At 36.1% G+C, this 20,893-nt stretch overlaps 1 protein-coding gene across 1 annotated transcript in view; it reads left to right on the top strand.

Annotated features, from left to right (window-relative positions):
• Positions 1-1,613: 1,613 nt before the first annotated feature.
• The window catches only part of C7 (complement C7), a 46,020-nt gene continuing 26,740 nt past the window's right edge, over positions 1,614-20,893 (top strand). Inside the window, exons 1-8 of the mRNA XM_081054424.1 lie at positions 1,614-1,726; positions 4,513-4,568; positions 6,341-6,416; positions 9,568-9,709; positions 11,581-11,728; positions 12,851-12,989; positions 16,774-16,947; positions 18,562-18,805. Of these exons, the coding sequence (XP_080910550.1) occupies positions 1,721-1,726; positions 4,513-4,568; positions 6,341-6,416; positions 9,568-9,709; positions 11,581-11,728; positions 12,851-12,989; positions 16,774-16,947; positions 18,562-18,805 (985 nt within the window). The 5' untranslated portion in view covers positions 1,614-1,720. The remainder of the gene's footprint in view (positions 1,727-4,512; positions 4,569-6,340; positions 6,417-9,567; positions 9,710-11,580; positions 11,729-12,850; positions 12,990-16,773; positions 16,948-18,561; positions 18,806-20,893) is intronic.

Below are 20,893 nucleotides of genomic sequence, written 5' to 3'. Positions count from 1 at the left end.
GGCTACAGGTGTGTGCTCAGCCTACTCTCAGGGCATCCTCAACCAATGATAGACAGAGTGTTGGTAGCTATAGCCCCCAGTTTCCTTACCTCTTAGAGTAACTCTGAGACTTGCTCTGCAATGTCTCCCAGATTTCCTCATTGGGACTGAGTTCTAATTGCCACAGTAGGATCTTGCATGATTAAGTACCTTTTACTGACTTCCTTTCCTTCCCAGTCTCACTTTTCCACCCCTCAGCAGTGCTTGCTAGGATCACTTCTCAAAAACAACAACAAAATCCACAAAGCAAATAAGACAACTCCAACAAAACCCCCAAACCTCCCCCCTCAGAAAAAACCTATTTGCAATTGACGCTTGTCTCAGAATCTGCTTCTCAGGGAACCCAAACCAAGACAGCCACTGAATGTGGAATTGCACATTGAGTACTTAAGAAGAGTCCATGACATCTGGAATTCATGCAATTAGAGTTGAATAAAAAAGTGTATATCTTTCAGAAATCAGAAGTCATCTTGTTTGTGGCAAAATTTCTTCCACACAAATCACTAATAGTTTGAATAAAAGATGTGGAGGCTTTGTCTCTGCAATTTATGAAGGGAGAGAATGGGGTGGGTCTCTATTATTCAAGTTCCTGGAATATGTAAAAAAATCATTAAAAATGGATAATATTCACTAATGGAATGTTTAGTTATAAAATTACTCTTAATTCAAATTTCATTTTTCACGTAACACTTATGTCTCTCCTACCCATCATGCCCTAGCAGCAGGTGTCAGAATATTTAGCCAAACCATGCAAACGAAACTGGAGCCCAACTTCCATAGAAAATCTGAAAATCTTACTAAAAATGCAACGTTTCATGAAATCTCTTAACATGAAGTTGGAGAACTGCTGGAATCAATGCAAAGCCATGGAAAATGAGGATCTGTCAGAATAAGACAAGGTAACAGTTGAAGAAGGGAAAATGGACACGCATGATGACCATGATAAGAATTTCCCAACAGTGTGATCTGGATATCAAAGGATTAAGGGAAGTTCTTTGGGAAATTAGTGATGCCTTTAAAATGTTTGCAAATAATGTTGCTTTTTTCGATCATTCTATGAAAATCAAGTATGAAAGGTAGATATTATATTGTATTAGGCTACACATATTTTTTTAGGGGTGGGTGGGGAATTCCACCCCACAATGTTCTATTTGCATCTTGAGTGACAGACTTGCATTTAGATCTTTGGTACCACAAAGTGTTTAATCTTAAAGTCTGGTGTGTAACATCCTTTAAGAGAATCATGAAAATATCCACTTGGTTTAGTAGATTGAGACAGGAAAGAGGCTTATTCCTTGCCTTACACAGAGTCTCCTTTGATTGAAAATCACTTAAATGATGAACTGAGAACATTTGTTGCCTTCCTTGATTTGCAGATGTTTTCTCAGAACTTCCAAATAGTACCAGTTGGCTGGAGCTAAGGCCTGTGTAGATTGATAAGATGCATCTGGCTTCAAGACAGACTGAATACAGGGGCGGGCTCTTTGTGTCCTGGAGAATCTGATTGGGCTACGAGCTAAGTCTCAGGAGTGCTTGCTCTATATAAGAGTGCCAAGTGACTCCCCAGCAGGGAGACACAGGGAGGGTACAGGTTGCTGGGCTTTTCCTGCTGTTGAAAATCCACGGGGTGCTCACAGCAGAAATTTTCTTCCTCTCTTCTACCTCAACTGTTTTCCCCAACATGAAGGTAAGATTATTTCATTACTTTTGCAAACAAAGCTATCTCAAAAGGGAGTAAGGCTTAACTAAAAGAACTCAAATAAGGAAGGGACATGGGCACATAAGGAAGAGAAAGATCTCAGGGTGACATTTAAAAAATTTTTACTTAAATATGATTCAATAGTTCAGCCAAAGTTAATTCCTTTTCCTTGTTTTGCAGTTAAACTATGAGTTCAGAGGTCTGGGAATCAGAAACTGGAGAAATGTTTATGAAAGTCCGGAGAAAGCCATTGAGAAATACAAAAGTATTATTGTTCTTTCTTAAGGAAAAATTCCCTCCAGGGTATTTTTGTGTGTGTTTGTTTTGGAACAGTGCAATGAGCCCCCATGGTTTGACTTGTTTAAAAGCTTTAAAGAAAAGAGAAATTGGAGACTCTGGAACTTTAGAATTTGAAATTCTGGATGAAAGTGTCAGGATTGTGAGAGTAGAAGCTACAGATAGATGGGATGAAATGAAAAATTTAGCAAGTACACATGTTAACCCAATGCAAAATGACCAAGTGGTAAAAAAAAATTACTGTTCAACAAAAGACAGGATCAAAGACGGAAGTTAGTATCATAAACTATATGTCTGGGATGCAAAAATAAGTTGAAATTGTTACTGCATTTCTATTATTGCAAATTAAATTTGTATTTAATCTACAACGGTTTCATTATAATGCTGGAACAATAATTTCAATTGCTTTTGTGGTCTCTGTGCGGCCCATTTGCAATACTGAATCTATGCTCACTTTTCAATGGCGTTGGAGGAGGAGTGAGATTGGGTCTTGAATAACTCATGCATGAAATTACATGGAATTAAATGATTAAAAGTTAGACAGAAATCACAAAGTTAATTTGTTTAACGTTATTATACTAGAACACCAAGTAACCCTACACAGTTAGAATTATGATGTAATCTAATCTCAATTATTCTGTCTTGTATTTTCATTTAAAATTTTAGAATATTTGTTAGCTCAAAAAGAATATGATGCTTTTCCTAGCATCATCTAGCTAATATATGTTTGCCTAATATTTGTATTAACCATCAACTGATTTCCTTATTTATTTTATAATGAGACAACTTACTAAATGTTTTGTGCTTAAAAAATTTGTTCATGGGGCCAGCCTGGAGGCTCATGTGGTTAGAACTCCATGCTCCTAACTCCAAAGGCTGCCTATTTGATTCCCACATGGGCCAGTGGGCTCTCAACCACAAGGTTGCCGGTTCGACTCCTGCAAGGGATGGTGGACTGTGCCCCCTGCAACTAGAAATGGCAACTGGACGTGGAGCTAAGCTGCGCCCTCCACAGCTAAGACTGAAAGGATAACAACTTGCTTCGAAAAAAGGCCTGGAAGTACACACTGTTCCCCAATAAAGTCCTGTTCCCTTTCCCCCCCAAAAAAAAATCTTCACAAAAAAATTTGTTCACAATCATTGATTATTATGGTATTCTGCCATGATAGTAAATATACTTTTATCCTTGAATTGTCTGACAGAATACCAAAAAATAAATTATTTTCCTGCAAGTTGCATGCAGAGTTTTCATCTATATTTGAAAGTAGATATTCATATTTTTACACTAAACCTGAAGGGCATGCTTTTGTGATACATTTAAGAGAAAGAAAACTTGGGCTATGAAAATACCACGAGAAATGATTTCCAAGTCTGGCCTTTTAAGGGGCAGTATTCTTTTGTCTCTTCCTCCCACTCATGTGAACTAAATTCAGAAATATGATCCTACCGTCCCCTTGGTTCTCTCTGTGTCCCTTGGATAGGCGATAACTTGGGTTTGAAGTGTTTCAGAAGGACTTCAGAGCGAAAAGGCCTTCCTTTTGATCTGGCTGTGGTCCAGTCTTTTCCTCTCTCCTCCCTGGACTGAGATGACCATGGGGTTTGTGACCCTAAGGCAGGATTCTCATGGGGCTGTGATGTGGTCATGCAGTGATGTCTCAGGTCAGGGCCTCTGCTTTCTGTCTGTACCCCGAACTGACCTCAGGTTATCACCTGTCTTCTACCAGTTATACTGTGGTGGGATTTTTGCCTCTAAAAAAATGTCCTTTTCCAGATTACAATACTACCTTATTGGCAAAACTAAGTTCAAAAATAAGATAATATCTATTGTTTTTCTACCAAGAGATACCCCTGTTAACATTTCAGTCCACTTCTTTTCATACTTTTATATGCAATCACATTGTACATATAATTTTGTAACCTGTCAGATCCCCAATATTTAGGCTGGTGGTATCATGTAAAGATGATTATAAAAGGTCTCAGAGGTGTTTCACAGACTGAAGGAGACACCCACAGAACGAAGGAATATGAGGGTCATCACTGCCCCTCTGGGTGGGGATGTGTCTCGACTTTTGATTCTTCATTTATGAAGTTCATTTCCTTTTTTATTCCTCAGCCCTTAGCACTGCTTTTTCTTCCAGGCTCTCTGAGTGTCCTCGTGGGTACTGGAGTTAGAGAGAAGGAGAGTGGAGAAAGGAATTAAAAGATGATGGGACCCTAAATAAATATGTGTGATCATTTAACTCGGGAGCATTTTCAATTTGTCCATAGAAATGAATATAGTAGGAGGCACGTTCAACAGAATTACATTAAACTTTTATTTAAAATGGAAACTTAAAAGACAAGCTTAGGTATTGAGACTTCTTCATAGTTCTTTCACTCTCTATATTCCTAAATCATTAATCTTGATTTGTACAAATGTATTCACTTTCAAGTCATTAAAAATTGCAAACTAAATTAATGCTTTTATTTCTCCCTAGGCAATAAGTATATTCATCTTGGTGGGATTTATAGGCGAGTTCCCAGATTTTTCAAGGTGAGAAATTTTCGGATTGTGTGTGGAAATCATTAAAAATTATTTTTTTTATTGTTAGGAAATTCTTTAGTGCAGCCAGATTTCTACATTGCAGCCTGAGCATGTTTATCCATTCAACGCTGTATCTTTCCACATTTTGAGAAAAGGCAGTGAAAGCAAAAGCTTGTTGTATTATTATCCTTATTTTACTTTATTTTAATCTCTATAAGGAAGAAACCTGAAGATTAAAACCACCTCAAAGATTTTTCCTTGTCCCAGTTCCATGATTTTGCCTGCATTTCAGAGATTTGCAGCCACCCTACATAGCTTAAAGCAGAATTTGATCTTTAAACGTCGTCATTGCAAAACGTTGTTTGGATTTTAAAGGTTGAGAGTTTTGTAGGAAAATAGTTTTATTGGCTCTTGAGACTTGAAAGAAAGCTGGAATCATTCACCCAGGGCTTTGTTTTGCTTTCAATGTCAGTTGGTGGGACAGGATCAGGTCAGTTCACTTGATCAAACTATCAGAACATGTGTCAGGCGCTGTGCTAGTGACTGGGGATACAAAGAGGGCCAAGACAACACTGAGAATCTAGTGGGTGACTCAGATCTTGAAACAATTAATTTCAGTATAGATTTTCTAAGGGCTCTGCAAGAGGCCTGATCGGGTGCTGTGGGAGCACAGAGGTGAGGCCAACCAAGCTTTCCTTCCTCAGCCTCGGTGTTTGGGGAAGGCTGCAGCCTGTCCCTTGGACACAAAATAGAAAAATAGCAAGCTCAGATTACTTAAGGGTTAAACATTCTAAGGCATTTGGATCACTGGGGCCACCTCAAGACTACAGGTTAGCAAGGTTGGCCCCATAAAAGCACCTGAGTACACACTCCCGAATGGGACTCCTTACTTCCACGGTCACCTGGCATCCTTAAGATACCACCATGACTTAAGCTGTTTCCAAGGCTAGAAATGTGGTCGACATCCAGAAACCCAGAGTCTTCATTCCTTTACCCTTTGTAAGTGTGCTTTTAGGCTAGGCTTCCAGAATTTCTTAGGTCTAAGCCACGTGACCCCCTTGACGCAACTGGAGTCAAGCATTGCATGGGAGTCAACTCACCATCTGCCACGTGTGTTTTATTTGAGTGGAATTGTTTAAGCTCAAATTTCCCCTATATGGGTGTGTGCTTAAGAAGTGGCCTAAGTAAACAGGAGTGTTGAAAAATAAATTCCTGTCCAATTAGCCTTTGCCAGTTTTTAGTTTCCCACTTCTCAGAGGGTCTTTCTAGAGCTCCTTGTCTCCCAGTTAAGAGTTTCTGTATAACTCTTCCACTAATCATTCAGAATCCTTTCAAAGGCTATAATACCTTCCTCCTGTGTCTTCTCATTTATTCTTCCCAACTCTGAACACTCCCTTATCTATATTGCCACAACATATTATACTGTGCACATTTGTTATGAAATCTTTCAAACTAGATATACTGTATTGTGGATTGTGGTTGTATTATTGTTTTATGATTATTTGTTTATGCATCTGTGTTTTTGTCCTTCCCTCTTTCAATGATCAGTGACCTATCTTGCTTACTGTGTCTACAACTCGAGTGTCTACATAGTGCCTTGTACATTATAGCTGTTTAATAAATGTTAATCTCTAACAGTGGATTCTTTTTACATATATAATTTATATATTTTTTGATACTTTTGGTGCCTCTGGGGGGAAAAAATTGTGAAGCAAGTTTTGACTATTCTTTGTGTCCCTTGTCTCTTATCTTTCTACCTGCTTTCTGATGAACACTGACAGTGCCTCCTCTCCCGTCGATTGCCAGTGGGATTCCTTTGGCCCTTGGTCAGAATGCAATGGTTGTACTAAGTCTCAGGTAGGACCATGCAAAAACTTTGTGCGTATTATATATATGCAGAAATAGCTTAGGTATGGACAAAATGGCATTAACTTTTGAATGCTATGTTTTGTTTCTTAAAAATGTAATTAATAATTTTAAAGAAAAAATGTACCTTATTTAATACTGAATATTGTAGTAAAGTGATTTCTGCATTCTAACTTTTTTTGCAGGACTTTTCTAAATCTTACATTTGAGCCTAGAGATCTACATAGGATGAAAATGAAAAGCAACTCACTAACTCATGAGCTATTAGAGAGATGAAAACAGCATGAAATAGAGTTAGTAGATAATTCAAAATCTGTTTCATACTTATTGGGTTCAACGTTTCTTACTATTTGAAACAAACACTAACAAGTAGCAAAATGACTGCTTTGCTTTACCTGACAAATGGTGAATGACCATGAAAAGTCAAACATTTTGTGATGCTATGAAGTTCGATTCTTTTTTAAAAAATTATTTATTTATTTTTTGCAGTTACAGTTGAGATTCAATATTATTTTATATTAGTTTCAGATATACAGCACAGTGGTTAGACATTTACATAATTTGTGCAGAGATCCCCCGATTAGTCTGGTACCTACCTGGCACTATACATAGTGGTTGAAACATTATTGACCACATTCTCTATGCTGTACTTTATATTAAAGTTTTATGTAATAAAAATAAAATATCAAAATATGTTTTTTCCTGCTTATAAATTATTCATTGGAGATAAAACAGAAAGTATAAAGAAAGAAAATAAGTTGGTCACGACAAGATGGCCACGGGGTTTGAAAATTAATTTGGGGAACGTAATCAATAATGTTGTAAAGATTTTGTAGGGTTAAAAAAAAAGAAAAATACTACTTATATTTTCACCATTTAGTAGAAAACAAAATACGAGCATTTTGGTATTTATTTATTTCAATTTATTTTCTTTCTGTTTGTTTACAATTTTTTACAATAGGATTATTTGATTATAGTTTTGTATTCTAGTATTTTAACCTCACATTGTACTATCAGCATGAATTATGAATTTTAAAAGCTGGATTATGGTTCATTATATGAATATACAAATCTTACTTATCTACTTTCCTATTGTTTGAGATTTAGGTATTTACATTTTTTGGTTATTATAAATAAAACTTTAATGAACATTTTTATACACTGATATATGTCCTCTTTTCTGATAATTGTCAGGATAAATTCCAAAAATACAATGTTTATTTTAAAGGTTCTGAATCTTTGAGTGGTTAAGTATTTTTTATTGAAATATTATTGACAGATAACATTATGTTAGTTTTAGGTATACAACATAATTTAATATTTGTAAAATATTTTAAGGTGGATCAGTTTGGATGCAGTTAAAATTTGTGTATTTAAAATTTATTTTTTAATTATTGAAATAACAGAAACATATTACAGAAATAATTTGGAAACATCACCATAACTCATTTTCATCATTTATTTAGTACCTCCATGAATGGTATTGACAAAACAAGTGCATTCTGCATTCTACACAAATGCAAATTTTGGCTTCTGGCAAATACAATAATGATGACTGATTACAGGCAAACAAGTACATGAATAACAAGGCAAACATCAAACACACACTAATCACAGAAAACATTTTTATAATTTAAAAACAAGTTAAGAAAGAACACTAAATTGAAATAGCTAGAAGGTGTTTTTCATATTAGTAATTTTTTTCTTTGAATGAAGTGTCATCATGGATAGATACATCCATCCCTAGCTTATAAAATGAAAATTTTCATCCAGAAGAGACAAGTGAAAATGAAAAAGGGGTCATAAGACCAGAATTTGACAGGTGAGAATGAGACTGCTGAGGGTGATCCCTTGTCAAGGTCATCCTGGTATATGGAGAGGTGAAACGTTACTTACACAAACAACACAGTCTGTGCTCTGGAACTTCAGAAAATGACCAGTTAATGAGCCATACAGGAAAGGTGTCTTCACCATTTAAATACAGAAACTGTTAAGAAACTTGTCCTGAGTTCCATTCCCCACTGACATTCCTCTATGGTGCCTCTGCTTAGATGCAATAATAGGTGCCAGAGCCAGACCCAGGCTGATGCAAAACACTCAGAGTTCAAATCCCATTACTGTGACTCTTTGTCCCAAGGAATCCCCACTTCTAACCCAATGTCAAATGGAGGAGCAGATTCAATGTGTCTAGCCTGCCCTGTTGGTCTTTGCTCAAGTATTAAATTCTCTGGAATCTTAGATTTTGTTTCTTTTCATTAATGGGAAAGAGGTGAGCAAAGGAAGAGGCTAAAAGATGCACCTTTGATTGCCTTTGGGGAGGAAAAGGATTTTGTAGATCTTTCTTTTTGTTTAAACATTGGATACGTGTGTTCATTCCTATTAAGTGAATTTTAGTATGATTATTTGTTTCTCATTTGGCTTGATGATTTCCTCAACTTACCCTACTTTCCCCCCAACTCCGTCCCATGCCATGTTTGATTTAGACATATTTCCCATTTCAGAGGTCAGTGATTTTGATTGTCTCATAAAATTCCATTGTAGATGTAACTTCACCTCTGGACTGCTTGGGCTTCTGTTTTATAAATTTGACTTCCATATTAACTTATTTTTTGTTGGATTGTTTTGCCTTGCCTCGCTTTTCCTGAAGAAGGCTTAATATTGAACTCAAATTAGTTGCCACCACTTTTTAAAAAAGTTTTCCGAACTCCACCTCATCTCAACTTCCTTTCCAGTACCGTTACCCTTCCTCCAGCGAAATTCATATTTACCTTTCTAACTAGCTCTTAGTCCATACCTTTGGCAAACATATTAATTATTCTATATTACAGCCTATTTGCTTATATGTCTACCCAGCTAACTCTTTCAGGTTACTTTCTTAAAGATTCACTAATTTTATTTTTATTTTTTAGCATTCTGAGAGTAAATACATAGCTGGAAGAGCTCTATAAATAATAACCCACGTGTCACTGGTTTCAAGGACGGGTGGGTCTGTGGGTTCGTTGATTTTGGAGATTTTACTTCTGTAGGACACCAGAACCATTTCCCGAATGTTGCTTCTCCAGTTGTATTAATTTCTCTTAGATTTTATTTCTTAGATAAAGGAACCTGGAGATAGCGAAAAGCACTGCTGGTTTTTGTTTAGACTCGTAGGCGGTCAGTTGCTGTTTATGGGCATTATGGTGGCCAACCTTGCAGCGGCAGTGCTTTTCAAACACAATCGTGTGAACCTACTCGAGGATGTCCAACGGGAGACGGATGTGGAGACCGTTTCCGGTGTTTTTCAGGTATTTGTTTTCCATAGCCTTAGCACGAAGCATGTAAATTCAAATGTTATTTGTTTAACCTGCTCAGTATATATTTGTTGAATTTTACTGAATTTATACTGGCTTATAAATTTTCCCCAAATAGCAGTCGAATTTTTTGTTGGCCTCATAATCACACACTCAACTATCATTCTTTCAAATGCACGGGGAGGCATCTGGTAATAAAAGCAGGGATGTTCTTTGCTTCTTTGAAAAGAAATATGGCTATTGACAGACCCAAATAGTTCTTGACGTTGCATTTTTGGGGAAGGTGTAGAATTCATCTGGTATGTGTTCTGAGATTGGGCCGAAACAATGTTACCAAAATTATTATTATGTTTATAAGAAAAACAACTCTAATAGCTAATCAAGGAGCAATACAGGTCACACCTATGCATGGGGTAACTGAAACATAGTTTTGTCATCATTATTTGATTTATTGTCTATGGTACATTTGTGCAGTCAGAATAATTCAACAATCTTTAGCAAACATTTATTATTCTTGTTATGTTACAGTCATAGTAATGAAAATTGCGGATTTAGAAATGAAATACATAGTGTCTTCCCTCAAAAGTAAATAAAATTTTATGGGCAGAATAGTACATACATAATCTCTATGTTAGAAATGTTCCTTAACAATACCTATCAAAGTTCTGTTTCACTTTCAAAACCCAAATTAGATGACACCACCTTTTGGAAGCCTTCCCTAAACCCTCAACTGATAGAGCTAATTAACAAATTAGCTCTATGTACATTGTACCATCTGTAATCTGGAGTATTTGTGGGCCTGGATGTCTCTTGGTAGACTTTGAATCCCTTGAAGACATGGATTATATTTCATTTTTGCATAAGAAGTGCCTGGCACATAGTCAACTCTCAACAAATGTTTGCTGTATTGGATCGAGGGTGTCATGCTATACTATCAGGACAGTTGTGTGCAGTGCATACTATGAGAACAGAGGGGAAGGACATGCGTCATAGCCTGTGGGATAGGCATGGTTTCTGAGAAGACATAATGTGTGATTTGATTCTTGAAGGACGAGTAGGTGATAGGTAGAAAAACCCGTTCTAGGCTGACAGAACTGTAACTCCAAGGTCAGAGGAGATGTCAGAAAGCCTGGCCTTTTATTCATGTAAATGATCCAGTATGACTACGACATAGGAAGCCAGTAGAATGAATGGCTGCACATGATGGGGGAAGGTGGGCAGGGGCCAGATCATTTGTACCCTCCAGTGCTTCCTTGGTACCCTGGGCTTATGTCTATCACAACAATTATGTTGTTGAATTGTATTTATCTATGTCTTCATTTTATTAGATTGGAAAGTGTGTGAAAAACCTGACAAATATTATTTTTATTCATACGTGTATCCCTACACCCAGAAGAGTGTCTTACACAGAGTAGTGCTAAAGAAAGGTTGAATTTTAAACTTTTGACTCCATTCCCATGCTCTCAGAGCTTACACATCTAAATCACCACGGAAAGCAGGACTTTGGCATTTTGGTCAGTGATTACAGAAAAGAAACCGAAAATTGAAGGACAAGAAGCCAATCTATCTTCACAGTGGTTGACATTGTATGATTTTGGAGGATTCAGACAAATTGCTTGATGCTTATTGGTGAGAGCCTGGAATTGGAATTCCGGTTCTATTTTCAATTTTGTGTCCGGCCAAGGTCACAATCCATTTTGTGTGTTGTAAAAGGAGGACCAAAATAATCACTAGTCCTTTCCTGGACACACTGAGGACTTATGTCAAATTCATATTAGAATGTCAGTGCTGAGGGTTGGGTGCAAAACCTTTTTGATCCCCCTTCTTCCCTCTTATTTTTGTATGGCGGCGTTTCTTGTGGTTAGGTCAGTGCATCAGCAAATCTTTGGTTTGCAACGGGGATTCTGACTGTGAAGAAGATAGTGCTGATGAAGATAGATGTGAGGACTCAGAAAGCAGACATGCCTGTGACCTTCATAAACCTCCTCCCAACATAGAACTTACTGGAAATGGGTAAGATGCTGGGCAGCCTCTTGTGCATGTTGATGGGTTATAATTTTTCATTATTTATTTATTTATTTATTTATTTATTTGTAAGTCTAATAACAAATCACCTAATAACCAAGCCTTTCCCTCAGATGTCTTTGCCACATCCTGAAACAATTTTTAAATTCATATCAGCATACCTGTAGGTATACATAGTAAAACATAGAGTTGACCAATTGTTCCTGAAGTGTCCTGGTTTCAGCACTGAGAGTCTTGCATCCAGGGAAACTCCTCAGGCCTGGAAAAACCTGCATGGGAGAGAAAAAAGGCGAGGGAGAGGAAGAGGGAGAGAGAGACAGAGAGAGAGAATTGATTTAGTGAGGTGGGGCTACTCAAGATAATGAAGACAATAGAATGAGAACAGGGAAAGAAGAGATAAAGTAGTGTGTTCAAATATTCAGGCTGAAAAGTAATTGCCCAAACTAGCTGGGAACTTTCATTTCCAAATAAAGTTGGGACAATCCCATGTTTGCCTTTTCAAAAAGAATTCTGAAGAAATTTTAGGGGCCAGACTCAAGATTTCAAGGCTTTAAAGCAATGTATTATAGAATGATAGACGTGATTTTTTCCATAATATTTTAAAATTCCTTAACAGAGAAGGTAAAATTTGGGGATGCCAGTGAGCATGCTAAGAGACAATTAGTTGAAATTTGTTGCAGAGAGCCAAGAGTAATCTCAATTGTATTGGTTTTATCCATAGATTCAGTTCAAAACGAGCTATTGCCATAGATATAAAAGGGCTGTGTATTTCCCAAATATGTTCTTAGGCTGAAAAGATGTTGGGTTTTCGCAGGTGTTAGTTTTAGATATTGTACGAAGCAAGGGAGGTTGGATAATGTATGGTGTGCATTAGGACACTGTTCTCTTTATTTGAGCTCTCTGAAGATATGGTTAACCATAATGTATTTCCGGAATTTCTAGAGTTCTTTAATGATGCCTTTTCCAGCAAGTTCAATTTCTGGTTATTAATTGCCTTTTCTTCCTCCTCTCCTTTCTCCCCCTTCTCTTCCTCTCCCTCCTCCTCCTCCCCCCTTCTCCTCTCCCTCCTGCTCCTCCCCCTTCTCCTCCTCCTTCTCCTTCTTCAAACAGTTACGATGCACTCACTGGCCAGTTTAGGAACAGAGTCATCAACACGAAAAGTTTTGGTGGTCAATGCAGAAAAGTGTTTAGTGGGGATGGACAAGATCTGTACAGACTGAGTGGAAATATCCTCTCCTATACATTTCAGGTACTTAATCACATTGATGTTATTTATTTCTAATCTGTGAATTATTGCCAGAGATCCTTATTTATATGATATTTATTTTTTGGTATTTATTGAAAATTTATTTTAGTCTAATATGTGGTCAGTGCTTATAAATGTTTTATATGGGTTTAAAAAGAATACATATCATGTAACTGGAGTACAGGGTCATGGTAACTTGTCATTTAAGCTGAAATACACTTTTGCTTCATTTTCATTTTGCCTATGTTTCATGTGGGCCCAAGACCTTATGGTCTGTCCCTGCATAAGTGTTAGAAATCAAGGCCCTGGCCAGGACTGGAATGATCATTTCCTTTACACTGCTACAATGTAATCTCACTTAAAAGTGCTTTTATGCTTTTTTAAATGTATTGTTTTAAATGAAATTCATTGCAATGACAATGGTTAGTAAAATAACATAGGTTTCAAGTATACAATTCTGTAATACATCATCTACATATCACATTGTGTGCTCACCACCCAGAGTCAGTTCTCCTTCCATCACCATATTCTTTAATTGTGAAATATTTTATAGGAGTGTGAATGACATACACATTTAGTTTGACGAAAATTAATAAAACAAATGCCCATATGTGCCCATCATCCACCTTAACAAACAGAATATTACCAGTGACTTAAATGTTCCCATTTACCCCTCTCTGATCACATTCTCTTCACCCCCACTTCCCAGGCAATATGATCTCATATTTTGTATTAATCATTTCTTTTTTTTTAAATATGTCTATCCCATACATCTTTGTCCCTAAATAAAAACTTGTAATTTCATTTTGGCTTTTTGGCCATTTTGTACATAACTCGTATACTCTATATTCTTCTATGGATTATTTTTTCACTCAAAATTATGATTTTGAAGTTTTTTCAGGCTGAAGTAGATGGCATTTTTATTGCTGTTCTAATTTTTTTCTTATGAAAATGCCTTGAACATTTTTGTGCATGAGTACCATGCAAAATGAGGTAGAATTTCTCTAGGGCATACACCTGGAACTCGAATCGCTGCCTTGTCTGTGATACGCTTTACGAGGCCAAGTTTCCAACACAGATGTATCAATTTATACCCCCATCAGCAGTGTGGAAGAATGGTCTGTGCTCCACAGCCTTGTCAGTGCCTTCCATATTGCCTGAGGTTTACATTTATTTTGCTTATGATTTCAGGATTGACTCTGGCTCTAGGCTTCTGCTTCTTTCATGCCTTTTCTGTCATACACACCTAGACTGACCCTGTTCCTTGACTGCAGCACAAAATCTACTCACACCAAAATATTTATGGCTTTGGAGGACAGTCCTGAAGATACAGAGGAGAGATTTTCCTGTTGCAATAGTGCAAACACATTCAACAAAAGCAGTTGACATCCTCCATCTTAATAACATGTCTTTTCTTCCACAGTCTCAAAAAGTGCGATGTTTGGCCTCACCTGTTTTAGCCTCTAACTTTTCTCTTTTCTTTTGTTTTCTTTTTTCTTTTCTTCTCTCTTCTTTTCTTTTCAACCTCCGGAGATTGCTTTGATCTTGGCATAGGAAAAGCTTATCAGACACATCAGCTGAGAGCACCCACTGAGTAGCTTCCCAACGGCTCCACCTCCTCCCAGCCTCTTTCTTGTTATCCTCTTCCAAGATCTCCTCTCCCACCGCTTTCCACCTTTCTTCCCAGAACACCCAAAATTTCAAATTCAGTGCTCCTTATCTATTACTCTCAAATCTGTGAACCGAAACTATTAGGATGTTCAGACAAAAGGGCCCTTGTTTATCAAAATTAACCCTCTGCAGAAAGCAGTTTTGATTATAAATAGCAAACACACCATCCTCCAATTTACAATAGAATCAATTACATTGAAGAGTTATTGATTCATCAAAATGGAAAGTGAAACTGATCTGAAAAATTATTGTAGCTACCAATTTTTGAATATGTACTGTGGCGTCTACAGTCTCCTAGTCAATTTGTATAGGTTAAATCTTCACAGGATCTTTGGAAGGTAAGTAAATATTTTAGTATTTTATGTATGTTGAAATTAAAGCTCAGAGGACTTCAGCTGACTTGCTCCAAGTCACCAAATTAATAAGTAGTAGAGCTTTGATACAGTCTGTCAGGATTCACAGACCTTTATTTCTCTACTATATTTTATTCTCCCAATGTATTATATGTAATTGCTTTTCAATTCTAAATTCCACATGGTGAATAATATCTATTGTAATTTAACCTGTGGCCAGAAGGGAAAAAGTGAGATAAGCATTTGTATAGAATTTTTCTCCTTTTATTCCTAGGAGGATGTGTTGGTAGTCTTTTCATAATGATAAGTGGAAGAATTGCAAAATTTGCAACAAATTTAGAAAGTTACAGAGCAGAGAAAATACTAAGGAAGAGAATATCTGACATAGTTGGAATGTAGACATGCTGGAATTCTGCAGCTTCTGAAGAAGAGGAATAATTTAAAAACAGTATAATCCTAATATTTGTTTTCCTCAGCATGGCTTGGGTTTTGGATTGGCATCTGAAATGCCTTTCCAGTCACCAAATTTGTAGGTGTTTGTCACAGTGGAGGGAAATAACAGCCTGCTATTGAGGGAAGTATATCGATGTTTTGAGGATCCAGCCTGAGGGAAGGGAGGTGGAAGCAATGGGCAGTAAGTCAATCATTAAAGTGCTAAACCCAGGTGAAGATATGGAGGCAATGAATGTCCCCATCGTTCAAATATAGGATTGCTAGAATGTATTGAGGGTTCCACTGATGTTGGAAGTCATGTATGGACTTATAGTGACACCAGCCTGTAGTTGTGTGATTTTCCTATAGTCGTGCTAGGTAGTTTGGCTGCAAGCATTGATCCAGGGTTGGGTTTTTGCCAGACAAATATGGGGGCAGGACATATCTAGGCAGGGAAGTAAAGTTCGCTGGCAAGAGAATGAAATGGTTGAAGTCATAAACCACAAAGCTTCACTGCAACAGGCAGGAAGTGAGAAAATGAAGGTGCTGATAGGGAGAAAGAGGGAAAACAAATTGATTAACTTCTCTCTACAAAGCTGAATGACAGATGTGGCCATAATAGAATGAGAGTCAAAAAAAGTAAGAGATATCAGAATGTAGAATGTTTGAATTTATGATTTCAGAGGAAGGATCAGTTCAGGGCCATCCAGGATCTAAGGTGGAAGGAGGAGAGTATTAAGGACAATTTAAGACGATCATACTACCTTGAAAAAGGATGATTCTTGTGTGTAGAGTAGATGGGAGGGAGGAGATGCTGAACTAAGCAGCTCAGGGGCTTATTTGCATAAAGTATAACAGAACTGGAACGTGAAATCTATTACTGGATCACACAGAACATTCCAAAACAAAGTTCAAAGAATTTGATTGTTTTCTATAACCTGTTTGCATCTCTGTTCCTCTCTATTAGACAAAAAAATCAAGAGCCAAATGCTTTGTAGTTCTTTGCTAGCCTTCTGGCCTAAATATTGACATTAAAGGAAAATGGAAGATTTGTGTACACAGATAAAATTTTGTGAATCACTTGGGATTGCCATTAGTGATACCATGGTTCCTGCTTAACAAAGGGTAATTATAAAATGAACTCTATTCTTTATACTCATACAGGCCTCATCTTAATGAGAGACACAGTTGTTTTGTGTCAATGAGGAGCTTTGTCTTTGAGAGAAGATTGTATGAAGAAAGTATCCACATTAAAGGATTTATGACAAAAGATTCTTGATTATATCCAAGGCTTTAATTTAGTTATAGCAAAATTTTTCATTTTTTTATAGGTGGAAATAAATAATGATTTTAATTATGAATATTACAACAGTAGCTGGTCTTATGTAAAGAGTACATCAACAGAACAGTCATCATCTGGAAGGAAAAAATTTTTGTTTATATTTTCATCTTCTTCTTCTTCATACAATCATAATTCAAATTACAATGAAAACCAGAAGAAAAAGGTTAGTATGAAATATTATTTAACTTTTTCATATGTTACTGGTTTAAGTATTTGTAGCATTAACAAAAGTGTATTTACCAAGAGGATCAGCTTTCACTTTTTAAATAGGTCAATAGTATCTTTTTTTTTTTTTTTTTTTTATGATGACAAATTTTATTTTCCTTAAAGTTGAGCAGTTGACTTTTATGGTCCAAATGATGAACCTGTTGTTAACAAATGACTGAATTAGCCGTGAGACTTCTCATTAAAATACAACATTGCAGCTATCAGTTGGAGAATAAATGATAAAATTTTCAGATGGTATATCAGAAACAAAAGTTTTTATGGGTACCATCAAGAAAATGTAATTTTGCTGTTAACTATACTTTTTTATTGAAAATGTTTTATAACTTTGCTTTAAACAATTTCTGATGAAACCATTTGCAAAGTATATGCTTAATTTAATAAAATACTTTAGCCACCGTCCAGAGGTCAATAGTATCTTCTTCAAAGAGATAATATAATACATTTCTTTTAAAGGTACAATCTTGTCTTGTTAATTCTCTTTGATATATTTATACTTTTTATATTTTCATTAAAGTATTTGTACTTAATTTGAAAATTGTTAGAAAAAAACACCCATTACTTTCAAATCTTCTAGTTAAAACTGCCCTAAATTTCTCATCTATGGTAACTGATGCTACTATGTTTTAGTGTTAAAATTATAATTTTAAAAATCCAATTAAAAAAATCCAATTAATGTGTGCTTCCTAAATGCTAACACTGGAATCTTTTTTAGAAGGTGTGTGAAATTAAAAACTTTTAAAACACTTTATTACTTTTGAGATATCCAAATTTTCGTATGAGGAAGTTAAAAGGCTTATTTTGAGATGTTTTGTTGTTTTGAAATTTCAAAACTTTCGTCTTGGGCAACCTGAACAATTGACATGGATTGTACTAACTGATACACGCTTAATGCTGAAAAAATTTTAAGGCTGATCATCATTCACAATATGCATATTTTATCTTAAAGCCAGTAACTTGACTCATAAATCACACAAGGGAGGTATAAAAGAATACTGATTTTGTTTTATGATTAAGAAGCTGTGGAAATATGAGCTGTAAAAACATTTACCATCTTCATATTATGTTGTTCACATAAGTGAGGATTTGGTATAAGGTAGATCTGTCTTGGATTTTATTAAAAGATGTTTAATTAGAAGTATTTAAAATACCTCATTATAAAGTGGCTTAACTTGTAAATATACTGGTATTGGAGATAATTATACAGCCACCCTACCTGTTAGTCATTGTCAAGATATGGACTGTAGGGACACATTATTTTATATACTTATTTGTGAGATTATTTAACAGTTAGTGAAGTTGATTCTCTTATTTGTAACTGAGGTTGGCATAACAACTGGTCTTGGGTTTTAAAGGTTTAAAATAAATTACCATGACGTTCCTCAGATATTATTCCTACTTGGGATTTAAAAAATTCCTTTGATTGCCTTAAGTGAGTGGGCCCAGAAGAGACCTAATCATGCACCTAAAACAAAAATTAATGAAGATGGCACTTGATGGAGACAATGGATAGGGAAACTAAAACTCCTTTTATTCTTTCTTCCTCCCACAGAGTTATCAATTGTTGGTTGTTGAGAACACAGTGGAAGTGGCTCAGTTTATCAATAACAATCCGGAATTTTTACAACTCGCTGAGCCCTTCTGGAAGGAACTCTCCAACCTTCCCTCTCTGTATGACTACAGTGCCTACCGAAAATTAATCGACACATACGGGACACATTATCTTCAGTCTGGATCCTTAGGAGGAGAATATAAAGTTCTGTTTTATATGGACACAGAACAAATGAAACAAAGTGGTAGAGTATTTTTTAAAAAAGTTATATAAAAACATTTCAGGGGTTGTAATGGGGAAATAACATGTAGCTAACTTAAACTTTAGAGCTTTAAAATAGGAGAAATTGAAATGAAATTGCAAAGGAATCCAAAGCTGTAAGAATCCATTATACTCTACTCAAAATCTTCCAGGCTTTAAGAAAGCCTGCCTACTCTTATAGACAGTGCCGTGAAGTATGAATTAAACCATCATCATTACTGGCTATCTACAGAGGGTATTGATTGGATGTTTAGAATACTTTTTAACCTTTCCCATTTCTCAGATTAAATAACATTCCTCGAGGAAAACTAATGAGGAATTTACTGTTATTGCAGAAATCAAGGTGTTTTTAAAGCAGTATTTCATTTATCTCTGTTCTTTAACACTCACATTTCTTTTAAAAAAAGTCTGCTCTGGATAGCACAAGTTTGCTTGCTACCTAATAATGCTTGTGCCTTAAATTTATTGTCTGCCTTCCTTACCACAGGCAAGTTACGTATGCTAGCTATGATGTTCACTATTACCCAGTGAGATAGCCATTATAATTCTTGTCCCACAGACTGAGAAACGGAGACTCAATGCTATGAGAAGACTCATCAAAGGGTGTATAGATCGTAAGGAGGTTTCATGGGCTCTAAAGTCAGCTTAGTTTTTCTTATGCTATGTTGCTGCTAGAAATGCCTGATTTTTGTTAGAATCAGGGCATGCCACTAAATTCATTTTTTGTTGATTTCACAATGAGAGTACAAACCTCACCAGCTGCCCCAATGTGGGAAGGGAGAGAGTGGTGTCTTAGTATCCATTCCTTTTCTACAGAGAACTTTTGGCCCTGGTTTATTAATGTTCCAAGTCAAATCCCCTCTGTCCCAACTTTGTCCTTAAGATGATGCCCACACTGCCTTCTCCATTCCAAATCATCTCTTCAGGATCTTCTCATCAGATGTGATGCTCTTATAATCTCAGAGGAGAGTAAGACTTCTTACATGAGATTCAGAGATCTTGTAGCCTTCTCTTATGGGTGAACTACAATGTTTTTCTGTATTTCCATTAGCTATTTTTTTTTCCATTGGACTTATTTTTTACCAATTAACGTTTAAGTAGAATTTGAATTTTTCTAACCTCACAGGTTGGGAATAAATTGCACAAGCACATGTTTTTCTTTTCTGTTTTTTTTTTTTTTTTTTTTTAAGCAATGACAGAGACAGCGTTTCTTTGGAAAATGAATCCAGCAAGTGGCTTGATATAAACTCAGTTTCACTGCCCCTTTTTTGCCCTTAGCATTTAAAAGAAATGGGGAGAAACTTTTTGAAGCTTCCGAAGTTGGCAAAAGTTTATTTTGAGTAAAAATTTTACTCTTGAGCAGTTTCTGTTCTTCTTAAAAGTTTTAATTTAAATATAATCAAATCTCTTGGGATATAATATATGCCCCCATTTGTTCTTTCAGAAATATTGAGGTTATTATAATATGATTAGCAAAATTATATAAGAAAAATACATTTCCTTACTTTTTTTTTGTTTTCTATCCTCCCTTAAAAAATGCATTTGATAATGAGTAGAAATTGTCACATACTAAGGTGATGAGTCGGGGAAAAGAAATGTTAGACACCAGAGATAGTGAAGATGTTAAAGATGGTGATAGTAGAACCAGGTAGGGTTTCATGACTTAATTATTGTAGAACAAGAACCCAGCTTTTAGCTTCTCCAATAGTTGTGCTGGAGGCTATCACATGCCTATTTTTATCTATTTGCTTGAGGTGTTGACTATGGATGGGTGAAAGATATCAGTCTTTGGGGTATTTAATTTCTGCTCCCTCCATTGTTTTATGTGGAAATCACCTCTATATCCTTCCTTCTCTGGTCAAAGCTAATGGAAGCCAATATTTGCTGACCTATTTGAAAGTTACTTTCAGACAAATGACACTTCATTCCTACATAGATGCATGCATCTGTTATTTTGTGTAACAACAAAAATTAAATATCCCTTTTACTGATCCTTGTCTCTTCTAGAGCACTTGAAAATGTGCGTATCCTTTCACTCTTGATTAGGTGGGCACAGTAGTAGGAAACAACC

This window comes from Rhinolophus hipposideros, assembly GCF_964194185.1.
Source record: "Rhinolophus hipposideros genome assembly, chromosome: 7".
NCBI classification, from domain to species: domain Eukaryota; kingdom Metazoa; phylum Chordata; class Mammalia; order Chiroptera; family Rhinolophidae; genus Rhinolophus; species Rhinolophus hipposideros.
The sequence above is the reverse complement of the archived record's forward strand: the minus strand, read 5'-3'. Positions and strand labels throughout refer to the sequence as shown.